Consider the following 25408-nt stretch of genomic DNA (forward strand, 5'->3'; position numbering starts at 1 on the left):
ATGAACATTTGCTATGGGAGCGAGGCTAACACAACGTTGCGGTTGCTCGGATTGCTGCCAATGAGTGGTCAAGGATGGATCGGGGGCGAGGCGGTGCTACTTCCGGTCAAAATGGCGCTCCATGACATCAACAATGATCCTCACATCTTGCCTGGATACAACCTGACGTACAATTACATAGACTCAATGGTGAGTGAATCACTTAATGAAATTCAAGCAATTCTTTAGCATAGGAAGGCTTGCTTATTTTGTACAACTTGAGTCGTACACATTTTTTTATTGTTATTGTACTAGTCGTGTAGCTTTAATATCTCCGGGAATGACGGTAGCAATGTTAATACCTAGCTATAGATATGTTTTATGTGCTTAATTTTATGTTCCCCTTTTTGATAATTCTACTGGCAGTAAAAGTTAAAGCAATTATACTCCTATTTCGTACATGCCATTATCTGGGTGATTGACAATAACTACAATACGAAATGGAAAAATAGTATTTTTAAGACAATCATACCTAACTAACAATTACTGCTTGTAAAGGACAAACAATTAATTTATAAATAGCCTCAATATTTCATATAAACAAATATCGAACGTAGACTTTTAACATCGCTCAAAGCAAATTAAACAAAATATATAAATGTTTCCAATACAATACTTCCTATTTTTTGCGAATTTCTTAGATCGGATGAATATACAAATATATACTTCCTATCAAAGTCTATACATAACTACGTTTACGTTTGCAAAAATGCTAAAGCAGTTTGGGATATTATCTGCGATCTGATTGTCTCTCTGAAACTGTTAATTGTCTTCCACTCAAATGCAAGAGGTTCTTGCGTTATTGTACAAAAAAGGAGGACCCTAAAATCATGAAAATAGGCGACCTATATTTATTTTTAATATCCACTATCTATTAGCAGTATTGTTAAAGCAGTACGTCTGCAATCAGTTTTACCGATTCTTAAACATCTCAATCAAAAAAGTAATATATTTAAGTGTATATATATTTAACATTAGATTAACTGGTGACGCTGTCGATAATACTGGTATTTTCAGCAAAGAAATTACAATTTAAGGATTTCTAAAATCTTTTGATACAGTGGAATGGAAAAATATTTTAATAGTTGCGCTTCATAGTTTTCTTTTGTTGTTGTTTTTTTTTTGTTCAAAATATGTGAAGACCCTTCATTCTAATATAACATCCGAAATCGCAAATATTGGATTGATCTCTGGATCTTTTCTATAACGTGGTATTCGGCACGGTTGCCCTCTTTCTGTTTTACTTTTCGTTTAAGTTGATGAGTCATTATACAAGCCCTACTAAAAGTGTGATACGCAGGTTTAAAATAATTAAGGTTTTAAATTTAATAAAACAAAAATACATGGCATTTGGATAGGGTCAAAACTCACCATATTTATATTTATTTTTATGACATTATTTATTTGCGCAAGCAGATTAAAACCGATGAATAGTATGTACCATTCATATTACGGTTTGATAAAATTACAGCTCATTTGAAAAATGAAAGTATTTCTATATAGTCTTTTGTTCTATTAATTATGTTACTTATAAAATTGGTTAAGCAACGTGTACAAAATCTACTAAGCACAATTTTTAACTATTGTTGTTGACAGCTCTTTGTATGTATTGTGGGTAATATTTGTATATGCTCTGTGTCCAAAAAGAAAAGTCATAAATTGACAATTACAAAAAGAAAAGAAAGGGTTCTTGAATTCATAGGAGATGTCATTCTATCATATTCATACATGTTTTCATGTCGTCACTAGTATTATAACTCACAAACGCTGGTAAAAAACAAATGATCATTGTCTCGATTTCCAGATAGCAGATCGTTACGATCTTTTAACGAAAAACCTCTAATGTTCCATAATTTCATATTTGTTCCCAATATAAATACACATTGTAATGTAAATTTACGAGTTGTATTTACCTCCAAAACAGATTAATTTAATCCATATTTGTATTGTTTAGCATGAGCTTTTTTTCACCCAGGAATGATTACAAAGCATTCCGAAGCTGAAAATCACCTCCAAATACATCCGTTGTCTCAATAGCGGAAAGAATTTTATGGTTTCCAAAGCTGAAACATCACTTTCGCATTATTCAGTTGACTTAACAGAGAGTTGATTTTTAATTAAATTGTTCGGTTACAAAAATTGAAGAGGGAGATAGCGTTTACGTAAAGAATCTGTAGCCTACGCTATAGAAGGGGCTATAAAGGCGTTGCAAAGACTGTTTCGCTTAGTCCCCACCCCGTTCTGTAAATGAAAGAAAAACATAGCTGAGTAACTGGATCTGCAAAAACCTTCAAAATGCATTGGTTCTTTACATCTTGGAAATGATCTACTGAAAAGCAAAGTTGATTTATGCAATACAAACATGGTTGAATTAAGGCTAACAGTCGCTCACGATGGCTAACGTTAGCAAACTGTTTGTTTTGTATCCCTATTGATATACAGTGCATTCACTGCAAAGGGGAACAAAATGGCAAACGTTTGCCGCAAACATCATTACTGAACGAAAGGCTATTTTAATACCAATTTCACGACATCTATTTTTATCTCTGTAATTTAGTCTCTCGTCGTCTTCGTTTAATTCCATGACCAAGTAATCAGTACCATCCAGCAAAATGTCAGCTAATAATCGTTTTCAATGGTTGATATCCGGAATTAAATCTTGATTGGATTCTCGAAGGCAGACATGTACATGTGCTCGTAGACCTTCAAAATAAACAACATTTTGTGAATCGATATCTCCACTTTACTTGATTAGAACCAGGCGTGAATGATTACTTTATATATATATATATATTGATATAATATGTCGTTGTTATTTATGTGACACTATAGTTAGGACAAAGCTTTAAAATGAATTTTTTAAAGATATTTTTTTGTATATCATATAGACTGCCTGCCTGTAATTTCAAATGTGATTAAAATAAAAGAAGAAGAGCTTTATTGGTTTCAATCATGCAGATATTGTGCAATGATATTGGCATGTTGTCTTGTGTTCTTTTGCTCACTGAAAAAAGTTTAACCAAAGTGTACACAACCGTTTGACAGGTAAAACAAATATATTTGTGGAAAAACGTATGCTTAGAAAAAGCCAACTTAGGGGATGAATTTAGAAGTAAATGAGTCAATCAGTTCATAGTCTATGGTGATCTAAGGAGCGAGATGAATTTTACAAATCACAATTGAAAATTGAAAATCTGACCAATAAAAAAGATTTAACGGACAGTCATTTTGTTTCATTTAAGGTGTTTGTTTACGGTACGCGAGTTGATTCGTTAATCATACGTTTAAGTCTGGATAACTTGAGGTGGTATTTGAGGGAAACTGGAACGTCAATGTTTAGGTTCTAAACGAGTTCAAAAAAGTTATTATGCTTGGTTGTGATTTGACGTAGTTATTGCCCCTGGAACAAGGTACTCACGATATCTATACGGGCTATTCACCTACCTGTCTGTATTATATATTGATAATGTATTGAAACTATCCTTTTTGTGATTAGCCACAGTTTTTGTTGCAGTTCCACATTGATTATTTAAAAAACCGTACATTTGTGCCTTTATTGTAATTGATTATGGGGATGACTTTGGCCATTCGGCCATGTCTGTGAGACATTTAACACGCATATAATTCCTGTGGTCAGACAAAGCGAGACATGGTTTCCGATGTTGTCTTCCCATCAAACGATTAATGTATTAAAAAACTTTTATCATGCAATATTAAAAAAACGTATTGATGTCATCCTGTCTATAATAATATAAATACGTCAACTTGTTTAGAAGTTTTGAAATTTGTCTTCAAAGATCATGACGAAACGTCGTTTATCTAAGTATAAAGCATTAATTTCAATACTTCAGTGCACAGAGGGCGTAGCCGTGTATCGGATGTTCCGGGAGCTACAAGCGGGTCTGCCATATCACATGGTGCTCGGGGACGGCTGCTCAACATGCTCCGCGGCCACCGCACAAGTTTCATATCTCTGGAACCTTACTCAGGTGAGTCCATATATTACAAATTATTTATTGAATCTTACTCAGCTTAAACCATTTATTGTTAAACCCTTCTAGAATCCTTCTGAAGTAGTCCCAAATATAACTAATTCACTGGAATCTTATTAGATAAGCCCATGTATTACTAATTTAATTGTTTGTTGGAACTTACTCAGCTTAGGCCATAAAGGAAGGTGATATAGTACAAGCTCCTTCTGGAACCTTACTCAGTTTAGGCCATATATTGCTAATCCCTTTTTTGAATCCTACTTAAGGAAGGTAATATATAACAATTCCTTCTTGAACCTTACTCAGTTTGGCCATGTATAACTTATTCCTTCTGGAACCACTCTCTGGAGAAGCCCTTTATAACTAAATCCTTCAGGAATCTTACTCAGGTTAGGCCATACGTTGCTAATTCCTTCTAGAACCTTACTGAGATTAGGCCATATATTACTTGTACATTTATTTTGACTGTTGACTCAGCATTCCGCCATAAACAATTCCTATTCAACACTCAACTCGTATGGTTATATTGGTTGCAGCTTAACGGCAGTGCAAGTGCACTTAAACTGAGAGGACATCTTATCGAAGAGCGTAGGGCCAAACCTTGTACGATCAAGAATTTTACTTGAATACTGCTTTTAGATCTCTTGGGTTTGCAAAAAAGGCTCTATTTTGAACTTTTGATTATGTTCTGTCATAGTAACAAACATTTTGATCACATTTCACACTTATTCATTATTTATAACCCTATGAATCGTGAGAGATTCTCCTTAACAAAAAATATATTGGATACAAGGCCGCGAGCGTTCCTTTGTCCAAGAATTTCATGTGACTTGGAGATATCTACATTGGTTATAAACATTTATATCAGAGTTATATGTCGATTGCTTAATGACATCGTCTAAATTTGATATTGACATCATGTGTTTTCATGTTTATTTTGCAACATTTTATTACATGTATTTACAAGTTCACACTTACAAAAGTAAATGAAACATAGTTCTATACAAAACCTTTTTTTAATAGTTTCTACATACTAGTATGTGACCACATAGATTATCCTTACCGAGGAAAACAACTATATGATAGGCTCTGAATTTTGAAAGTCGTTATTTTTCAAACAAATGCTTCCTGAAATGAAATAAATGATATGAATGTATGTTTACAAAACATAATTATACAACGAAATACTTTCAGAAGCGATTTATAGGTTATACATTGCAATATATTTGTATACAAGATTTATCTTACAGTGTACTTGAATTAACTTATTAGTCTGGTTTAAGGGTATCCGTGATTCGGGAGGGGTATTTTGCATTATGCTGGAGGCGCTAAATATTTGGATGTGCTCGAAACTCAGTGGGAGTTGGTAGGACCCACTAAACAGCGTTCACATCTATGAATATATCAACTTATAACAATCTTCTCTTTGCCATAATATCCATTATCTGGCGAAAGGTTCTACTACTTTCTTATCAATTTGAAAAATAAGTGTTACGTAATGCAAAATACTCCTTTGTGTTGAACGCTCGTGAATTGTAAATATGTGTAAACATCCTTCATTATATTTATTCATAGAATTGAATTTAAAAAAAAATACACGAAATATAATTTCAGGAATTTTAATATTATCAATCCTTAAATTAGGATAGAAAAATCAAAATAAACCCGTTTGATCATTTGTCAAGTTTTTTTCTCTGCTCATTTTCGTTAGAAGTCAGTCTCCTTTTTAACTACACGTTTGTTTCAACTATATACTTTTTACCCGCGTCATAAAAATCCTTCCTAAATGCATTTCGTGATGTTTGGACTTTCAGTCATTTGATTATATTCTGCGTTACTAACAAGGCAGTATGATTAGGTTACAAATAATGGAGTATGATTGGGTTTCTGCATGCTACCCTCATCCGTAATAATTACTCCGTAAAAGGGTGGGCATATGGAGGTGAAGGCCACTTTCGTACATGATGGATCGACATAGATCTTAGTCGTATCATCAACCAAAGGACTGGATATGGCGACAGGAGCTATACTTACAACGTCGACAAAAGATTTAAAATTACCGGTGATGAGGGAGCTGACAACGGCGACGGGGGAATGACGACAAATGGCGGGCGAGTAACCACCGGTTTGCTTGAAGCGCCTATGGTGTTTAATTACAAAATTCAATAACAATGGCGACGACTGGAAAAAGAGCGATAGAGCGACTTTGACATGGACAACATTATACCAGACAGCATAAAACAGATATGCACTTTCCTCGTCTAGTATGGGTCATAAGGCTCTCAGCCTTTGGCAGAGTTTTATTTTTAATTAATAATAATATGTAATCACACGCAAGCAGTTATTAAAGAAAACAATGACAGCAAAAAAAAGCATTTCTAAATTACACAAAAACCTACTTTTTAAATGAAAAAAATGATAAAATCCTCAAGTGCCCTATACCCATTCCGATCGTTCGAGTTATATTCGCAATACTCATATACGTGTTCACAGAACGTCTTTCAACCCATTCTCTCTTTGATCCAGATTATAGTGCTCGTTATTATAAGTATCTTCCATGGCCGAGAATGTAAGAAAGGTTCATTCCGACCCGAGCGTAGGGTGTTTTGCGGAAACGAGGTTTACCGAGTTTCCGCAAGACACCATGCGCGAGGGTCGGGATGAACCTATCTTTCACGAGCGGCTATGGTAGATGCTTTTTCTCCTACCTCAGTTAAACAAAACTAAGTAAAAATATATTTTTTGCTGGAACTCTTTTGTGCTTAGTGAAAATAATTGCGTATGGATATGCGATAATTCGTGGTGGTCATGGATATGCGCGCAGTGATTTCGATTATGTGAATAGTCAAACCGGTCTTCAAATAGTTCTTAGGAGAGTGACGCATTATTTCTTGAAAGGTGCGTGGAAACTAATTTATGGAAACATTTGAAGGGAGAAATAATTATTTAGCGTTCTAAATATTGCCACAAGACAAGGTTTCCATGATGCTACAGACGACAGTCTTAAACAAGGGGGGTAATTACAATGTGATGACCATAAAAAAGGAGTTCCATACGGGCATTTTATCTTCGCCCGTGGGCAAGATAAGAATTTCTAGCATGGTTAAATTATTGGATCTACTTATCTGAGGTGGGAGAAAATGTCCTCTGTAATGTCAACACATGGGAACTGGTTTCTGTGAATTTAAATGTTTTTAAATTTGAATTAAAGAAGCGTATATCCGCAGTGTTGTCGAACTAAATTTTTATTTTAACATTAAAATGTTATATTACATTTACTTGAAAGTCATAATAAGATATTACTTATTTACTCTTTTGTATTTTGTTCGTCAGTTATATGTCATCCAAATTAAGTTCTTTCACTCACTTCTATGATATTCTTGCACCACACAAGGAAACATATGAACTAAAACATTTAATGACTTTTTGAGTGCATTTCAGGTAAGGTATGTCGAACATATTTTTTTCATCAATAATTCAGTGTTATCTACTGGGCAAATGACTCTGGTTAAGGCACAATGCCAAAGCCGAACAAACACTAAACGAGAGATGCAGAGAGTACAAAACACGGACATACGACAAAAAACGTAAACATATTAGCAAATGTTGGGGTTACCGCCCTAGAAGGGTCAGTGAAACAGAAGTTGACTAGGAGGTTATAACCCTTAATTTTAATAACAACAAGCTTTCAAACATTTCTATTTCAGTTATCATACGGCTCCTCTTCGCCCATCCTTTCAGACCGTAAAAGATTCCCAAAGTTCTTTCGGATAGTGACTCCGGAGCAGAAGGTGAACGAGGCAAGGATCCAACTAATGCGGAAATTTTACTGGAACAAGGTCGCCACAATCCATCAAGCACTCGAATTTTTCTCCGTGGTTTGTACAGTCGATCTTACATATGAAATACATTGTGGTGATGGTTTCACTCGCAATATTTGTTTACACTTTATATATCAATTCTGGAAACTTTATCTTAGGTCATGAAGACATTGTCAAATAAGAATGAAGGAAGGCAAAACGTATTCGCTTCGTTTTAAGCATTCTAAAACTACTCACCTTTTTATAAATACTTTGTGGTACAAAAGGATTGTTCTTCGATTCATTGAATTTAAAATCAAAAACTATATAGTTTATCATATCACAGGAACTCGTTCATGTTTAGTCAGCATCTAATATGAGTTTACACGGTAATGCATCTGAACTCCCTTATAGTATATATTTTACACTCTGATACCCAATATAAAAAAAAAAAAACCTGGTTTGGGGGTTGGAGCAAACCCACGCTTGTACAGTCACGGCAAAATTAGAAAACTGATACTATGTTCATTCGTCCTAAAGGACTCATAAATATGCCGACGGATATTTTAACCTTTATTGAACACATTGGTAGCATCAGGTGATGATGTCAATGCGCTACAGTCTTTTGCTGAATCGCGTTACAATGCCGCTTTGCAAATTCGTGCACTTCAGGCATTTTTAACATTACATTAGCACTATTGCCTAATGATGCGGTAATAGTCAGTTTCTTTGCTGTTTCGAGGGCCGTAACCATCATATTATTAAACTGTCTTAATACTTACGATCATGCTTCCGCCAACTGGATTGCCGTCTAGAGTCTGATTTAGAAATAATTTAGAAAGCTTCTGACGGCAAACCCCAGATTTGCATGAAGTCTTTAAATTGGTTTTATTAATTGGGTTGCTAAGCGGTTCGCGCATGAACGCTGGCTATAATCGAGACTTTGTTAACAATCCGCCAGTCTTATCCCGAATCAATAGGTTAGTTAATCAAAAATAAAGTAATACTACTACATACTTATTAAAATAACCTTTTGTTGAACATTATGATTATATAATACAAATTAGATGTTAAAAAAATCAATTTAAGCTCAAGTCGAATGAAAACACATAAGACAGATTGCAAATACTAATACTAATACTAATACTAAAAATAATAATAATAATAATAATAATAATAATAATAATAATAATAATAATAATAATAACTTTATTTCATGAGTTTTTTTTTTTAATAACGAAATTGGTTTACATCATAAACAAGCATTTATAATCCTTTATATTTCCGAGTGTTTTCCTCCGCGCAGCGAACATGCATTATCTTCAAACCAGGAAAAAAGAATCAACTGTGCGTTAATAATGCTTGGTGGTAAGCCTTTGCCTGGACGGCATTTTCTTTAACCAGATCTCGTCTTTAATATCAATTAGTACGGTCTTCCTTTTCTTTTGAATAGGTCACGGACGACTTTGTTCGGAGAGCTTCGGATCTGAATGTCACTATAATTACCCAGGAGATTTTTGTCCACGATCCCATGTCAAGGGTCAAGAACCTGAAGGTCAGTAATAACGAGTAGTCATTCGACTTTCTCGGTTCCATTTAACAGTTCTTGGGTAGAGAATCTTAAGGTCAATAACAACTAGTTATTATTATATTTTTCTTGGCTCTTGAGTAGATAACTTAAAGGTCAGTAACAACTAGTTATCATTGTACTTCATCGGTTAAGATTACAGTTAAGGGCGCAAAACTGTAATATCAGTAGTAAGTAGTAGTCCATGCATTTTCCCGACTACGCTTAACACGTCTGGGCACAGAACCTTACAGTACGTTTTATATTGAGTAATCTGGTACATTTTCGGCTTCGTTTGACAAGTTTAACGTGCATAACCGTTAGGTCAGTTGCAACTAGAAATAATAATTTCACACTCGCGGTTTCGTTACACAGGTCTTTATAACAGAACCTCAAGGTCAGTAAAAACTAGTAACATATAGTTTTAATTATATATTATCGACAACGCTTAACATGTCTACGGTTCATAGTACGATGGTCAGTTACAACTAGTTATAGTTGTGTCTTCTCTGATATGTTAATCAAACCTAGGGTACAGAACCTTTAGTTCCGTTAAAAGTAGAACATTTTAATTTTTCATTTACGTCTATAGATTATCAAAGATTGCGCATTTGACTCAACCCTAACCCTTAACCTAACCATAACTTTAGTTATGATCATACAATGATCTCTTGTTGTCTTGTGTCCTTTTTTCCAGTTTGTTTAAGGTAAAATCCGGGTTATAGATTGGCGTCCCGGTATCTTTCACAGTTGACATTGAAGATTTATTTCGTGTTATAAAAACAACAGTTTTTTATCTGATCTTCAGGAAATCAGTCAGAATACTCGGTAACATAATATTTAACCTTTTTTAAGCATAATAATGGAAGTATGAGTCGTCTTGGATCAACGACTGGCCCAGACCAGTGTAAGTGTGTGTCTGCAGCATTTAATTTTAATTTTACCATTATAAACATGCATCTTGCAAAATTGCTTTTATAAAGATAAAAAATTCGGCCTAATGCGGTCTGTATTGACCCTTTGTACTTTTGTATTACGGGTAGAGGGTATATCCATAGTTGAGGGACTCTCTTATTCATTTAATGTTGGCTAATATTTTTTGTCCTGTTTGAGAAAGCTTTTGATGTTGCCATTCACAATGTTTGATGGATAAAACTAGTGCAGTCTTGTATTAGTTCTAAAAATATTACTAAAATGAAGTCAATTAACAGATATGATAAGACTGGTATCACATAGACTACTTTGATACTATAATAGTTGTTAAACAAGGGTCAACTCTTTTTCCACTGTTATAATTGACATTAAAGATGCAATAAATCTTACTAATCTGACTGAGTCAGATTTAACTTGTTATCATTTGTATGCTGATGTTTGCTGATTATATATTTTCCATAAAAACAGGTAACTTTACAAACTCAATGAGAATGTGTGTATTGGTATTCGTGCAAATTTGGTCTGTAAATAATGTGCAAATACGTAAATTTGAAAAGACAGAAAACTATTTATAACCTCGGATGGCTTAAAAAATAGAAAAATATAAAGGATTGCTTCGTATGAGTTATTTTTCCTTGAACTGTAAATACGCCTTATAAGCGGTCAAAATATTAGGTGAACAACCTTTTAATAACCAAGAAGTCTTTCGATTTCAAAGATTTGATTTAACTCTGCAGACCTCTAACGTTGCAACGTGGACGTACATGGTGTGTTAACCGTAACATTATTCAATCGGAACACCGTTCATTTTTCATCGAACGAACCTCGGATGCATGCCGTTACATTAGTAGAAGTAGTTCGTTAAATTAATAGTAAATCTATTGATTAATTATAGCGTTTTAAGGTGTTATTTGAATCATTGATTTCAAATTAATTGCCAGTGAAGTGTCTAATTGCATAGATAATTATTTTTCCTTAGAGTATTAGAGTAAAATTCCCTAGGCTTTACTGATAAATTGAAATGACTACGCGATTATATGCAGCATAGTTACGTGTAAAGAATTCTGATATTGTAAACCATCCATTTACATCCAAGGTTGTTTTCGATGAAAAATGGCGGTAGTTCTCCGATATATCATTGTCATGCGAGGAGCGAGTACTAAATTTATGGGTATAAAAAGGCTGGCTGCGCTAAGTCCTTGTTAACCAAAAATATATAGAAGTAAATAGCACTCGTCATGATCACGCTTGCTATGTTTAATGGTGATTTATATTAATAATTTTGGTCTTGGATTTTGTTCAATATTTTTTATACCTCATAATATAACAAACTACTGTTAACGCAGAAAATAAAAATATCAGTATGCAAAACATGATATGAGTTTTTATCTAATAAAAAAATGATGGTTATCGTTTGTTTGAAACTGATTTGTTTTAGAAACTCACATCATCGATGTTTAAATATATATAATAATGCTATAATGTATGTCGCAGAAATAATATTTGTATAAGATATGCGTGGCTGACACTGGTGAAATAACAATACTTCATGTGTGGTGTAAATCAGTGAGAGCATTAGAGCATTATAAAATATGAAAATCAGATAGGATAAATTAAATAGTTTAGCTGCTTTAAGAAAGACCTTTCTGCTAAAAAGTAAATAGATTCGTTCTGCTAAATTTTAACTTGGCTTAATTAAATTGTTTTCCAATAAACATGTTTGTTAGGATTTTCATATTACTTTTTATGAATGGATATAATTCAGTACTTTCATACTTATATACTTATGACATTAATATACCTGAGGTATAATTGTTTGCAGTTATTAATGTATGATATATGTCTTAGAATAAAAATAATAATCATGCATGCACATGTCCAATGGTAGGCTATGCCGATTGCCCATAAACTCTAAACCAAAACCTATTGTTGTTTTTTCTAACGCATGTATAACCATACACTTTTCATTGCATACTGCTGTTTTGTATGCATGCATTACTATAATATTATTCTTAATATCTATCCTCTTTATATTGTCAGGAGCATGATGCGAGGATCATCATGACAGCGATGTATGAGGACAGAGCGAGAGCAGTGCTGTGTGCAGTAAGAATAATATACAAATGTGTCGTAAATAACACTTCTTAAAAACGTTCTTACCACTTCTACAAAGAAAATTGTTCAGTTATAACATTCCGACTTCCGTATACAGGTTTAAAACCATTGCATCGTCAAGATTGCATCACTACTTTATCAGGGTTCCATCATTGCATCATCAAGATTGCATCATTGCATTATCAAGGTTCCATCATTGCATCATCAGGCTTGCATCACTGTATCATCAAGATTGCATCATATCATCATTAAGGTTGATTCATTTTCAAGGTTGTTTCACTGCATCATCATGATTTCATCATTGCATCATCAATGTTACATCATTGCATCATCACATTAAGGTTGCATCATTGCATCATCAAGATTGCACCAAGCATCATCAAGGTCGCATCATTGCATCATCAAGGTTGCATCCATTTGTCACAGGGTGAGAAAAATGTGCAGCCAGACCGGGACGCGAACCCGGTCAAATGCAGTAACATTCTAAAATAGCATGACCACTTTTTCATCAGTGTGTATTTGAAACCTCTTCCAATATTTCTTTTAAAAACAATACTTTTAATTGTTCCTCCATCTTAACGATATCAAAGTCGATACAGTTATAACTAGGATGCATTTAAACTGTTAAGAAAATAATTAATGTTTGTCAGGATATTTCAGTACGTGAATTAATGTGCTGTTAATGGAGTGTTGTGCTGTTGTTCCATGTTTCTTGTTGGTGACTTTTTGCTTTGGTGTTCTATGTCATTGGCGTTTACCCTGTACCTTACTTTTTATGTATTTAGTTTCAAACGCGATGAAGTTCAGACACCTATCGAGACAAACATGTTTTGTAGCATTGTCCCTTTTTCCTTTTTACAGCAAAAAAACTACTAAAATATCAGCAAATATTTTCATCACAGCATGATTTTGGAAGTTTATTGCATTAATGGCAGTATTAGTTTGTATTTTCCACAAATATTTTATTCCATATCTATTTAATAATTCTGAAAGAAATACTCAGCCGAAAACACAAGGGTAATAATCATCCTTACTTAACTCTTATAATTCCTCAAATATCTGATTAATCTCAAAGTTTCAAATTATTTTTTGACTAGCACATTCAACGTCACTGTCAACGTTAGATCCAATAAATTAATTGTTTGCCTATTAAAGGCATACAAGGTGGGGTTGTACGGCGCCAAGGTCGTGTGGGTGTTCGCGGGCTGGTTCTCCAGAACTTTCTGGCTGGTGAAACAGGATGACATTGACTGTACTCCGGAGCAGATGGCCTTGGTTGCAGAGGGTGCCTTCTTTACTTCAGCCGTGCATTTTAACCCCATAGAAGAGAGGGGTATTCACGGAATGACGGGTATATTTATGTTGTTTCTTTATGCAATATATATGTAAATTATGCGCTCATGTTTGTGTCTGTAAATGAGACTGATGTCAGTATGTAATAAGTAAACAATGTGTATTTAACCTCAAGGTCGTTTTCGATAACATCAATATTTATAAAAGAAGATAAGCAGAATTACATGTATACACATACACGTGTATTGCTTCAAAATACCTCGTAAAAATTGGTTCAGCAATATCTGATGACAATTGTTTTCTAATTGGTTCAGTGATTTCCGATGACACTTGGGTTTTTTAATTGGTTCAGTCATTCTGAAAAAAAACATTGTTTTTTCTAATAAGTTTGGTATTTTTTATACTAGTAACACTTGCTTTTTAATTTGTTCAGTCATTTCAGATCACACTTGTCTTCTATCTGGTTGTAAAAGCAACACATGTTCGCATGCTCCGGCTGTTTTCTCATTGACTGGCTCCTATAACACTTACACTGCTTATTTTAAAATCAAAGTGCTGAAAGCACTGATGGACTAGGGCTTCATTTAGGGGAATGTTGATAACCATGTTCTAAGCATTAAACAAATCGGCTCACATCAAAAGGGGTCACTGTTTAATGGGCTAGCTTAAACTTTAGACTAAAACTGCTTGCAAGCTGCAAAGGAAATTTTAAAAGTGTGGGTAGGGGGACGGGGGGGCTAAAGTGTTTAATCAGATAAAGTCATAGTTCTTTTGAAAATTTCAATGTTTAAATCAGACCTAAACAAATTAATTCACGTGGTTGGTGTATGTTAACCAAAGTACACATACTTGTTTAATTTGATTAAATCATTTTATATCAAAGGTTTGTTATTTGCAGTTTCAGGGAAGATTTTCAATGATGTAATTATATCCTATATAGAAAACCTGTCACCTCTTTTTCAGGGGAGCTTTAAACTACAGGGCCATACTTTGTATAATATTTGTAAATGACATCAATAAATGCAACAGTAGGCCATTCTTGTATTGTCCTCTGTCTCTGTCCTGATAGCTCCCTATCTCAATAGTTGCAAATGGTTGTAGGTTCATGATTCTCCTGGTCATTGGTCATACAGAAAGATGTTGAATGTAGAATCAAGAAGCTTTCATTTCAGGCACTCCGAATTGAATAGAACTGTAACATTTGGAGTGCCTAGAATTTGTAAGATTCCTAGGCAACATGTATCAGGTGTGGCAGTACATTTACTTTACTACAGATACTTTTACCCGTCCTTGTAAATCTAAAAAAGCTTTCATTTCGCAAAAGTAGTTCATATATTAAACTATAATAAGGTTGCTAAATCAGAGTTTGAATAATTATGATATCTAGATGTGCCTTTAATTGCAGCAATTTAATGTCCAACTCATGATGACAATTGAGCTGGTTAAGCAATACTGCATTTCCTTGGTGTGGGGATTGCATTATATACTTGAATAAACAAACAGTTTTTGCGTTGGAAAGTACAATGTATTGACAATGTTACATGCAATTTTCTTGACCTGACTCCATCCAAGCCTTAAATCTTAGATCAACATGTACGTGGGGCTATGTATTTTGTCAATGAGAACTATGAATTATGTTCAATTTAGTGCCACTTATATCATTCCGAATACAAAAACACTAGCATTTTCTTTAAAACCACTAGCATTAATATCCTATGTTATGATAAAACCATTGCCAAGGTGGTAATTTGAAAACACTAGAAATTTTATCTTGTCAGGGTTTGACATAGTCTTTCTAGGCAGCTGGACTTGTTTTGCAGTTACTTTGAAAATCTTCAAAAGCTAAACTGATCAAGACTGGAGCAAAATCCTCACAATACCAAAAGGGATTTTAAAGACTTACGATATCATTTTCATATCACCAATACCATTATTTTTTATCTACAAACTTAAGGCAACATAAAAATGTTTTACATTAATAATGCAATGAATAAAACATATTGCAATAACATAGCAATCAAGCCTAAACATGAGATTTCAACATTTTCCAGATAAACAATAAATAAGTTTACTTAATAATTTTCTCGATACTTACACAAGCTGGAAAATGGTCTTTTTTGAATACTTCACATATTTCATGGCTTTCATCATTCAAACTAACATTTCGCTTGTTATTTCAATATTCAATGATTTGGTAAACATTCATAAATGATGGTTAAAATTAAGATTCATACTAATCATGCCTACCAAAAACACCTGACTGACCAATTAGAATCCAATTTCGGCAGGGCTTATTGGCGGTTCAGTGAATTAACCATGACCTCCCACAATCTGCACTGATCAACAGTAAATGCATTGTTTCCATTGTTCTTATTTTCATAAAGTTAGAAAACAACTGCAGTGAATAAAATTTATTCCTTATACTGAGAGAAAGTTTAGAATGAACGAAGCCGACGGTTACATTTAGTGGGATATCAAATCCTACAAATGTATTCATCATTTCATGTAAATGTATTTAGTTTTGAAAATCTAAAAAGTTTCAATTTTTGTATATTTTGTGCTTCATTTAATTTCATTGAAATTTGTTTTTCTTAGTGTTCAATCCCAAGCATACTTGTTCACATTTAAGTGCAAGAAAAGTCTCTAAATTATGATCTGAATAAATGTTTATATTAATGTTAGGTCACATAAAAGATAAACAATGTATTGTGCTTTTTAAAAATAACAGTTTTTCATCTGTTTAAAATTATTTCAAATGCTGTGCAAACTATGACAGGAATAATTCAAGGGAATATTTGTTTGTGATTTCTAGCATTTAAATTGCCTGAATCGCATGAATATTTATAAATCACGTAAGGTACCGGGTATTCTCAAATTGGTCACACTTGTTGAACTTTGTACTGTCTTCTTTTTGTCTGTCTCAAATTTAATACAGCATTGGCTTCACCTGTTGTTTATTAAAGGGACAGTACACCAGAATGGCACCAACAAAGTTGGATTTTTTTCTTTAACGAATCTAAGGACATTTTTTAATAAACTATTTTATTCTTTGATATCGTTTTTGTAAATGAAATACCATAATGTAAAAATATTGCAGTGCAGTGTCGAATCCACTATGCTATGAAAACTGGGTGGAATTTCCAGATATATACCTAACTCGCTTAAATCACGTAATAACATCAACGGCAGATTACGCATAAGGAATGAATTATACTCGGTAGACATACAATGTACTTAGTAATCTTTTTTTATGGAAAACACACGAAATAACTGCTATTAATAAATCATTTGTAAACTATGTGCATCATTAGTTAGTAAGTTTCAATGCATTAATTCGGTACACATCGATACCAAGTTAATGTCAGGTTTCTATAAAAAAGAAAGTGGTTTTTTTCTTTTTCATTATTAATTGAGTACAGCCCATTTAAAATGTACCTTATAATGTCTGTGACTTATCAAATATTTAATAGTAATGGTCTGCGACCAAGATTTGTTTGAATTATCAAGGTTTCAAACTGCATTGTGTATGCGATTGGAAAGCTAATCTTGAAAGCTCCCTTAGCATGATTTTTAAAAAATAACATAGACCCTGCAAGGTACTTATATTTGGATGATTCATAAAGATTTGCACAGTTATTTATGTATAATTGCATTTATTGATACAGGTTACCTTTTCAAATCTATTATTTAGATTGCAAAGTATAACTTATATAAATAAATATATATTATTAACTTCTAATAAGTAATTAGTTAATTTGTCAATTGCGCACCAAAACACTGAATCTGTATGTATACGCAAGCTTATGCATCAGTCAATTAATTGTAACCATACACCCCCCCCCCCTCAGTCCAGGGAATAGCGGGGACTTTTACTTTCGGTCCAGCCAACCCAAGCTAAAATCCCCGCCCTGCAGGGATGATCTGATGGCAAAGTCCCCACCAAATCCCCCCCAGCACCCAATGGACATTAGGTTAAGCCACATCCGCACTGTATTTTCCACGAAGACCCGATACGGCGGGGCCACCTGAAAGGTAAAACATGGCCCATTTCCCCGGTATACCCCCGGATGTGGGGTCCCTGGTTACAATTGACTGGTGCATGCTGATCCATAGTAATCCAATCTCATGCCAAGACGATTTCTGGTCTGACATCTCCAGGTAAGTTATTCTTAAGCAGAAAAAAGCCTGGACAGCATTTGAGAAAGACTGTTGTGAGGTTAAATCTTCATTACTTCACTATGCCACAACATTGGTTGATTACTGATTTTCATTTTTGGCGAGGAAACAAAAAGTGAGCTCAAAGCGTCTTCAGACAAAGAACTTTATGCACCAGTCAAATGTAACCACGCCCGCACCCCCCCCCCCTCCAGGTCTGGGGAATACTTTGACTTTCTGTCCAACCAATCCCCTATAAAATCCCTGCCCTACCCTGCGGGAACGAACTGGTGGTAAAATCCCTGCCAAATAATCTCGCACCCCAAGGATCTTAGGTAAGGATACTTCCCCGCTATATTTTGCGAGAAGACAAAACCACCGCAATCATCAGGCACTGCGAGTACACCGCTGAAAAGTGAAAACACTGCCCTTTTCCCTAGTATACCCCGAGGGGGTGGTAACAATTGACTGGTGCATAATAAAAGTAGAAATCAAAAGTGAGCAGGCAAATGGCGATGGTTTATCACACAGTGTCATTGAACAAAATGTACTTACACTGAGAATGGCTCCAAGACATTTCTATGCACATAGGTAAACACGCATCATATTCATAAGCCATATGCTATGCACATATTCATACATTTGGCTTCATTTAAAATGAAACTTTATAAATAAGTATGCGCATATTTGATATTTCTTTATCTCCATTTTGCAAAATTGAAATCACATGATTTTATAAAACGAACTTGTATTGCTTGAAATTATACGTGTCAAATTAAACATGCTATCCACTGTAAGATGACAGTAAATCCGTCTGATGGTGGTAGTCATTCAATGGCGACTTAATTGATAAATTTCTTCAATATAACACGTATAAAATTCACATCATCAGCATCCGGAAGTAGTGATAACATGTACATGTGTGAATCATTCGACCGCTCTGATCAGAATGAATGAGTCAATAAAGTAGACTGGTACCCGAATTTACTTTTCCTCAAGAACACAAGTTATAACGTTATACAGGTACGCGGCATATGTGTTGTTGTTTTTTTTATTTTACATTTATAGTATTTAAACAATCAATACCAAAATTCATGCTGTATTTAAAAAAGTGCTGAGTGACATGCAATGATTAGTTAAAAAAATAAACTTTGTATTTAAAAAGAAAATGTCACGGCAACATGCAAATTATGTCAAAAAAAGAACAGCCCTGTTAATAAATTAATACCAACATTCTGTACAAAGGATAACAATACTTTTTTTTAAAAACAACAACAAATATTTTGGTTGTTTACTACTTAGACCGCAAGCTTGATTCGTTTTACGTACCCAAAAGACATTTCGAATGCGCGACGGGCACCGTGGTTAGCTGATACTGGTCTCTTTTCGGATAAAAGAGAAAGCGGCTACCAGTCTATCAATCAAGAACTTTGAACGGAAAAAGTCGATGCGTACTTTTCCAATATGTTCATATTCTTATTGCATTTAATCTGACCGTATGCAAGAACATTCATGTAGTTAACCCGATTAACTCACTCGCTACGTACCCATTTCTTGTGCTTCATTAAAAGAACATACAATTGGCTTGTCTTGTTAGGAGAACTATTTTTATTGGATGTTTTCATTGTAATCAGTTCTGGTACTACTTTGATTATTCAAATTTGCTAACGACAATCCAATCAAAATACAGCGTATGAATACATTACGTCAGTGAAGCCCCAGATTCGGCTTGAAAATGCAGACATCGCGATTACGGCTATGAACTAGGCCACAAGTGCCCTAGTCCAATTACGTGTAATGGTTTGGAAAAGTGTGAGGTGGGCTTGGTAGGAAAGGGTGCCTTCTAAACGTCAGTCGTAAATTATAACCCCATAGACTGGTGCTGATCAGGCTTATATTTTAATATTTCAATAATGTGTATTGGTTCGGACAAATGCAAAGTTGAGAGCTCTCAACTAATATAGCTCAACACGACCCTTCAGAGAGTTTCAGAATCACTGACATTTTGTACATTTCGTTTGTTTTGTAGCTTTTATGCATTAGTCTTGTACTGTTTAAAGGGACTTTGTAAACCTGTTGGCTACTGGAATGGTTAATGTAATTCACGTTGTGGTAATAGCTGAATTTACATCAATAGTGTCACGTCAAAACAATGCCAATGATTTTCAGGCCACACAAAATTTTCATTTACTCAATTAAAATGAATAAGACCATACACTATCATAAATGACGCAACGCCATTGGTCCAGGACTGGTCACGTGGTGACCCTATATTTTTCCATATTGGGTCACCAAATTTATATCGTATCATAATGGCGTCTATTTTCCGATTCCGATGAATAAAAGAAACATTGAAACATGTAAACAGGTTATCGACGTGATATATTATACCTTACGGTGGTCACCTAATTACCCTGCAAATTATCCTTAATACGCCCTTTTATATACTCCTTTGCCGCTCGTTTTATGCCCCTCACACATCGTCGAGGAGGTAGGCTTTCGTTCATTCGCCGACATATGGATAAATAGTTCCAGTTTTCTTTAAATTAATTATATGATAGTGTTTTGCTGCAAACAGTTTATAAACATTCGTCATTTTCCAGATTGATAGTGAAGAACACGATTTTCTGACAGTTAAACGTGTGGTGGACTTTACTTTTATTTTTAGCAAATTAGTGTTTGCTTTTACCGGGAAGTTCGTATCAAAGTAAGGCGATTTGAAAATATATTCGATAGTTGATATAACGTCCGCTATGCCTTACTAGTAAATACTACATAATCTTCACCATTCATAGGTTCCTGCAGGTGCTATTTTACTATCAGCCAAATAAATGCGACAACTTTCCATTGATCAATTACAGTGTGTGTATACCACGTGATAAATTACGTCATATATGCTACGTCGGAAGGCAACATTCTGCTTAAAATAAAGACTTAAATCAAAGATAACTTTTTTTACTACACCATTTTAATTAAAACAATGGGCAGTCTATGCCCCTTAAGGAGCCCCGCCTTCGTTTTTAACAGAAGTTTGATAAGTTGATTAGTTTCATCAAACACTTCGACAAACCTGTTTCCAAAATTACCTTTTGACAGTGCTCCGTCAGACGGTCGTATTGTGAAAAGGTTTGTCAAAGTGTTTTAAGAAACTGAACTCTCAATCAAACTATGGTGAAAGACCGAAGGTGGGACTTAGTAAGCGGCGTAGACTGCGCTATGTTTCATTTAAAATGGTGAAGAAATAGTGAGGTTATCTTTGTTTAAAGTCTTCATTCGAAGCAAAATATTTCCTTCCGATGTAGCATTTATGACGCAATTTATCACGTGGTATACACACACTGAATTACACCGAGGCGACTTTAAAGGAATTGTTATTATGACCAATCTGATAGCAAATAAACTAATTTTATACATGGAAATACTTTGTGATATACAAATTATCGTTATCATGTTAATATCCTGTTTAAATTTTGTCACTGTAACTGGTGGCAAAATTGCCTTAATTTGTATTTTCCGTAATGTTTTACCAAAGGTAACCGAGACAAAATAAAATTTCAATTTAAACATTTATTGTATTGGTACATGTGTTTTGCTATGTGTGTATTCTGTTGTAAAAATGTTACAATAAGTTTTAACAAATGAAAACACCAAAATAACAATTCCAAAGTTTACATTTTAATTAAAATACGTTATTTTTTCTTAAGCTGGTCCTGTAATACTGGCACTGGACTTAATCTCATAAAGATCGTTACCAAATTTCATAACCTATGATAAACGATTGACTCTCCCAAAACGCCTGACTTTTGATAAGCTTCTTGACTATTGATTTCACTGAAATGCCGTATAAATGCTGATTACACACAATTCATTTTAAAACCTGCTTTATATCGTTAACAGAACAAAGGGAAGCAAGGTACAACGTAAGAATCAAACAAATAGTAATTTTGTCAAAATTATTATGTAACTTAAATCTATTACTTATAGAAACTTACCACTTGTATTGCGAAAATATTGAGCTTTAAACCACAAAATACCCCGTCTCTTTTTAATGTTCGAAATATTAATTCAATTGGTGATGAATTTGAATATTTGCTTGAAAGCCACTTTTTAAGGGATCTTATCACATTACTTTGTAAATCAACAACGTTCTTACAATTTGAAACACTTCATGAACCGTAATAATGAAGCTTAAATCTATTACTCATAAAGACTTACCACTTGTATTGTGAAGCTTTAAACTACAAAATACCTATTGAAAGACGTCTCTTTTTTAATGTTCGAAATACTTATTCAATTGGTGATGAATTTGAATATTTGCTTGAAAGCCATTTTTTAAGGGATCTTATCACATTTCTTTGTAAATCAACCAAGTTCTTACAATTTGGAACACTTCATGAACCGTAATAATGAAGCTTAAATCTATTACTCATAAAGACTTACCACTTGTATTGTGAAGCTTTAAACTACAAAATACCTATTGAAAGACGTCTCTTTTTAATGTTCGAAATACTTATTCAATTGGTGATGAATTTGAATATTTGCTTGAAAGCCACTTTTTAAGGGATCTTATCACATTTCTTTGTAAATCAACCAAGTTCTTACAATTTGGAACACTTCATGAACCGTAATAATGAAGCTTAAATCTATTACTCATAAAGACTTACCACTTGTATTGTGAAGCTTTAAACTACAAAATACCTATTGAAAGACGTCTCTTTTTTAATGTTCGAAATACTAATTCAATTGGTGATGAATTTGAATATTTGCTTGAAAGCCACTTTTTAAGGGATCTTATCACATTTCTTTGTAAATCAACCAAGTTCTTACAATTTGGAACACTTCATGAACCGTAATAATGAAGCTTAAATCTATTACTCATAAAGACTTACCACTTGTATTGTGAAGCTTTAAACTACAAAATACCTATTGAAAGACGTCTCTTTTTTAATGTTCGAAATACTTATTCAATTGGTGATGAATTTGAATATTTGCTTGAAAGCCACTTTTTAAGGGATCTTATCACATTACTTTGTAAATCAACCAAGTTCTTACAATTTGGAACACTTCATGAACCGTAATAATGAAGCTTAAATCTATTACTCATAAAGACTTACCACTTGTATTGTGAAGCTTTAAACTACAAAATACCTATTGAAAGACGTCTCTTTTTTAATGTTCGAAATACTTATTCAATTGGTGATGAATTTGAATATTTGCTTGAAAGCCATTTTTTAAGGGATCTTATCACATTTCTTTGTAAATCAACCAAGTTCTTACAATTTGGAACACTTCATGAACCGTAATAATGAAGCTTAAATCTATTACTCATAAAGACTTACCACTTGTATTGTGAAGCTTTAAACTACAAAATACCTATTGAAAGACGTCTCTTTTTTAATGTTCGAAATACTTATTCAATTGGTGATGAATTTGAATATTTGCTTGAAAGCCACTTTTTAAGGGATCTTATCACATTACTTTGTAAATCAACCAAGTTCTTACAATTTGGAACACTTCATGAACCGTAATAATGAAGCTTAAATCTATTACTCATAAAGACTTACCACTTGTATTGTGAAGCTTTAAACTACAAAATACCTATTGAAAGACGTCTCTTTTTTAATGTTCGAAATACTTATTCAATTGGTGATGAAATTTGCTTGAAAGCCATTTTTTAAGGGATCTTGTCACATTTCTTTGTAAATCAACCAAGTTCTTACAATTTGGAACACTTCATGAACCGTAATAATGAAGCTTAAATCTATTACTCATAAAGACTTACCACTTGTATTGTGAAGCTTTAAACTACAAAATACCTATTGAAAGACGTCTCTTTTTTAATGTTCGAAATACTTATTCAATTGGTGATGAATTTGAATATTTGCTTGAAAGCCACTTTTTAAGGGATCTTATCACATTTCTTTGTAAATCAACCAAGTTCTTATAATTTGGAACACTTCATGAACCGTAATAATGAAGCTTAAATCTATTACTCATAAAGACTTACCACTTGTATTGTGAAGCTTTAAACTACAAAATACCTATTGAAAGACGTCTCTTTTTTAATGTTCGAAATACCTATTCAATTGGTGATGAATTTGAATATTTGCTTGAAAGCCACTTTTTAAGGGATCTTATCACATTTCTTTGTAAATCAACCAAGTTCTTATAATTTGAAACACTTCATGAACCGTAATAATGAAGCTCAAATCTATTACTCATAAAGACTTGCCACTTGTATTGTGAAGCTTTAAACTACAAAATACCTATTGACAGACGTCTCTTTTTTAATGTTCGATATACTTATTCAATTGGTGATGAATTTGAATATTTGCTTGAAAGCCACTTTTTAAGGGATCTTATCACATTTCTTTGTAAATCAACCAAGTTCTTACAATTTGGAACACTTCATGAACCGTAATAATGAAGCAAAACTGTTGAAACTCTAGTATAGGATATATTATAAATGCGACCTGTGTCCACTTACTAATAGGTAAAACAGCTAGTTTAGTTTATGGCTCTTCAAATTTCATTATCAAACAACATATGTAAAAAAAACAGGCCTGAATTATTTTCATGAACATGTACATAATATGATTGTGATGCCCCATGATGTTAAACAATTATGTAGATAAATGTGATAGTCACCTTCAAAAAACAAATATTTACAGTTTCAGAATTCTTGGACCGCTACTACAAAGACCCAGATTATAACCCAGACCTTGAAATATACAAAGTTGCCTTCGGCCAGTCGTACGACCACATCTGGATTGCGGCCTTAGCACTGCACTGCACCGAGACTGAACTAAGACGTAGAGGTAATAGAGCAATGTTTGTGCCCAGGTTGAAGGACGGAATTACCAACCAGGACACGACACACATGGACATTGCATTAAGTAGACCAATGTCTATAACTATATGTTTTTCTTTCGTTATACTTTGCGTTTCTTCAATGTTATCTAAAGGCTAATATGATGTAGAATACAACCTACATTTCAGCCATCGAAAGTGTAAATAGTACCAAGGTTAATCAATAAGAATTTTAACCTTTTGCGGCGTTTTGATATACGCCTACTGCCTCTCATCCGATACACACGCTCTGCGTCAGATGTTGCGTTCACGATGCGTCAGTCAATAAGGATGTGTTCTAAGTCTGTTAGATGACTTGAAGTTAAAATCTAAATAATAAGGAAGGGCTACGCTCACTCCGCCCATTCTTAATCATTTAGAGTTTACTTCATGTCTTACCATTACAAAGAACTGTTTCACAATTTATAAACTTTTTGTTTGGCTAATGTTTTAGTTAAAGGTTTCTGTTTGCAATAAATTCGCAGAGTGAGCTTGTACTTGGCTAATCCATGCATTTGACTGTAATTACATTGCACAATTAAAACAAAACATTGTGCTCAAATAAGTCTCTGTGAGTAATCATTGTCATGGTGTATCATTCATATTTTTCAACAGGTTACGAGAAAACGCTCGGCGAGTTTGCATACGCCGACGGCGACATTAAC

General features: G+C 33.9%; 1 protein-coding gene across 1 annotated transcript; it reads left to right on the forward strand.

Moving 5' to 3' along the window:
• LOC128227337 (gamma-aminobutyric acid type B receptor subunit 1-like) lies at positions 1–25233 on the forward strand. The gene is made up of 8 exons (XM_052937762.1): positions 1–189; positions 3891–4028; positions 7739–7909; positions 9285–9386; positions 12372–12437; positions 13602–13797; positions 24566–24712; positions 25229–25233. The coding sequence occupies exons 1-8, from the start codon at positions 1–3 to the stop codon at positions 25231–25233; spliced, it is 1014 nt and encodes a 337-aa protein (XP_052793722.1).
• The last annotated feature ends 175 nt before the right edge of the window (positions 25234–25408 follow it).

This window comes from Mya arenaria, chromosome 1, assembly GCF_026914265.1.
Source record: "Mya arenaria isolate MELC-2E11 chromosome 1, ASM2691426v1".
Taxonomy (NCBI): Eukaryota; Metazoa; Mollusca; class Bivalvia; order Myida; family Myidae; genus Mya; species Mya arenaria.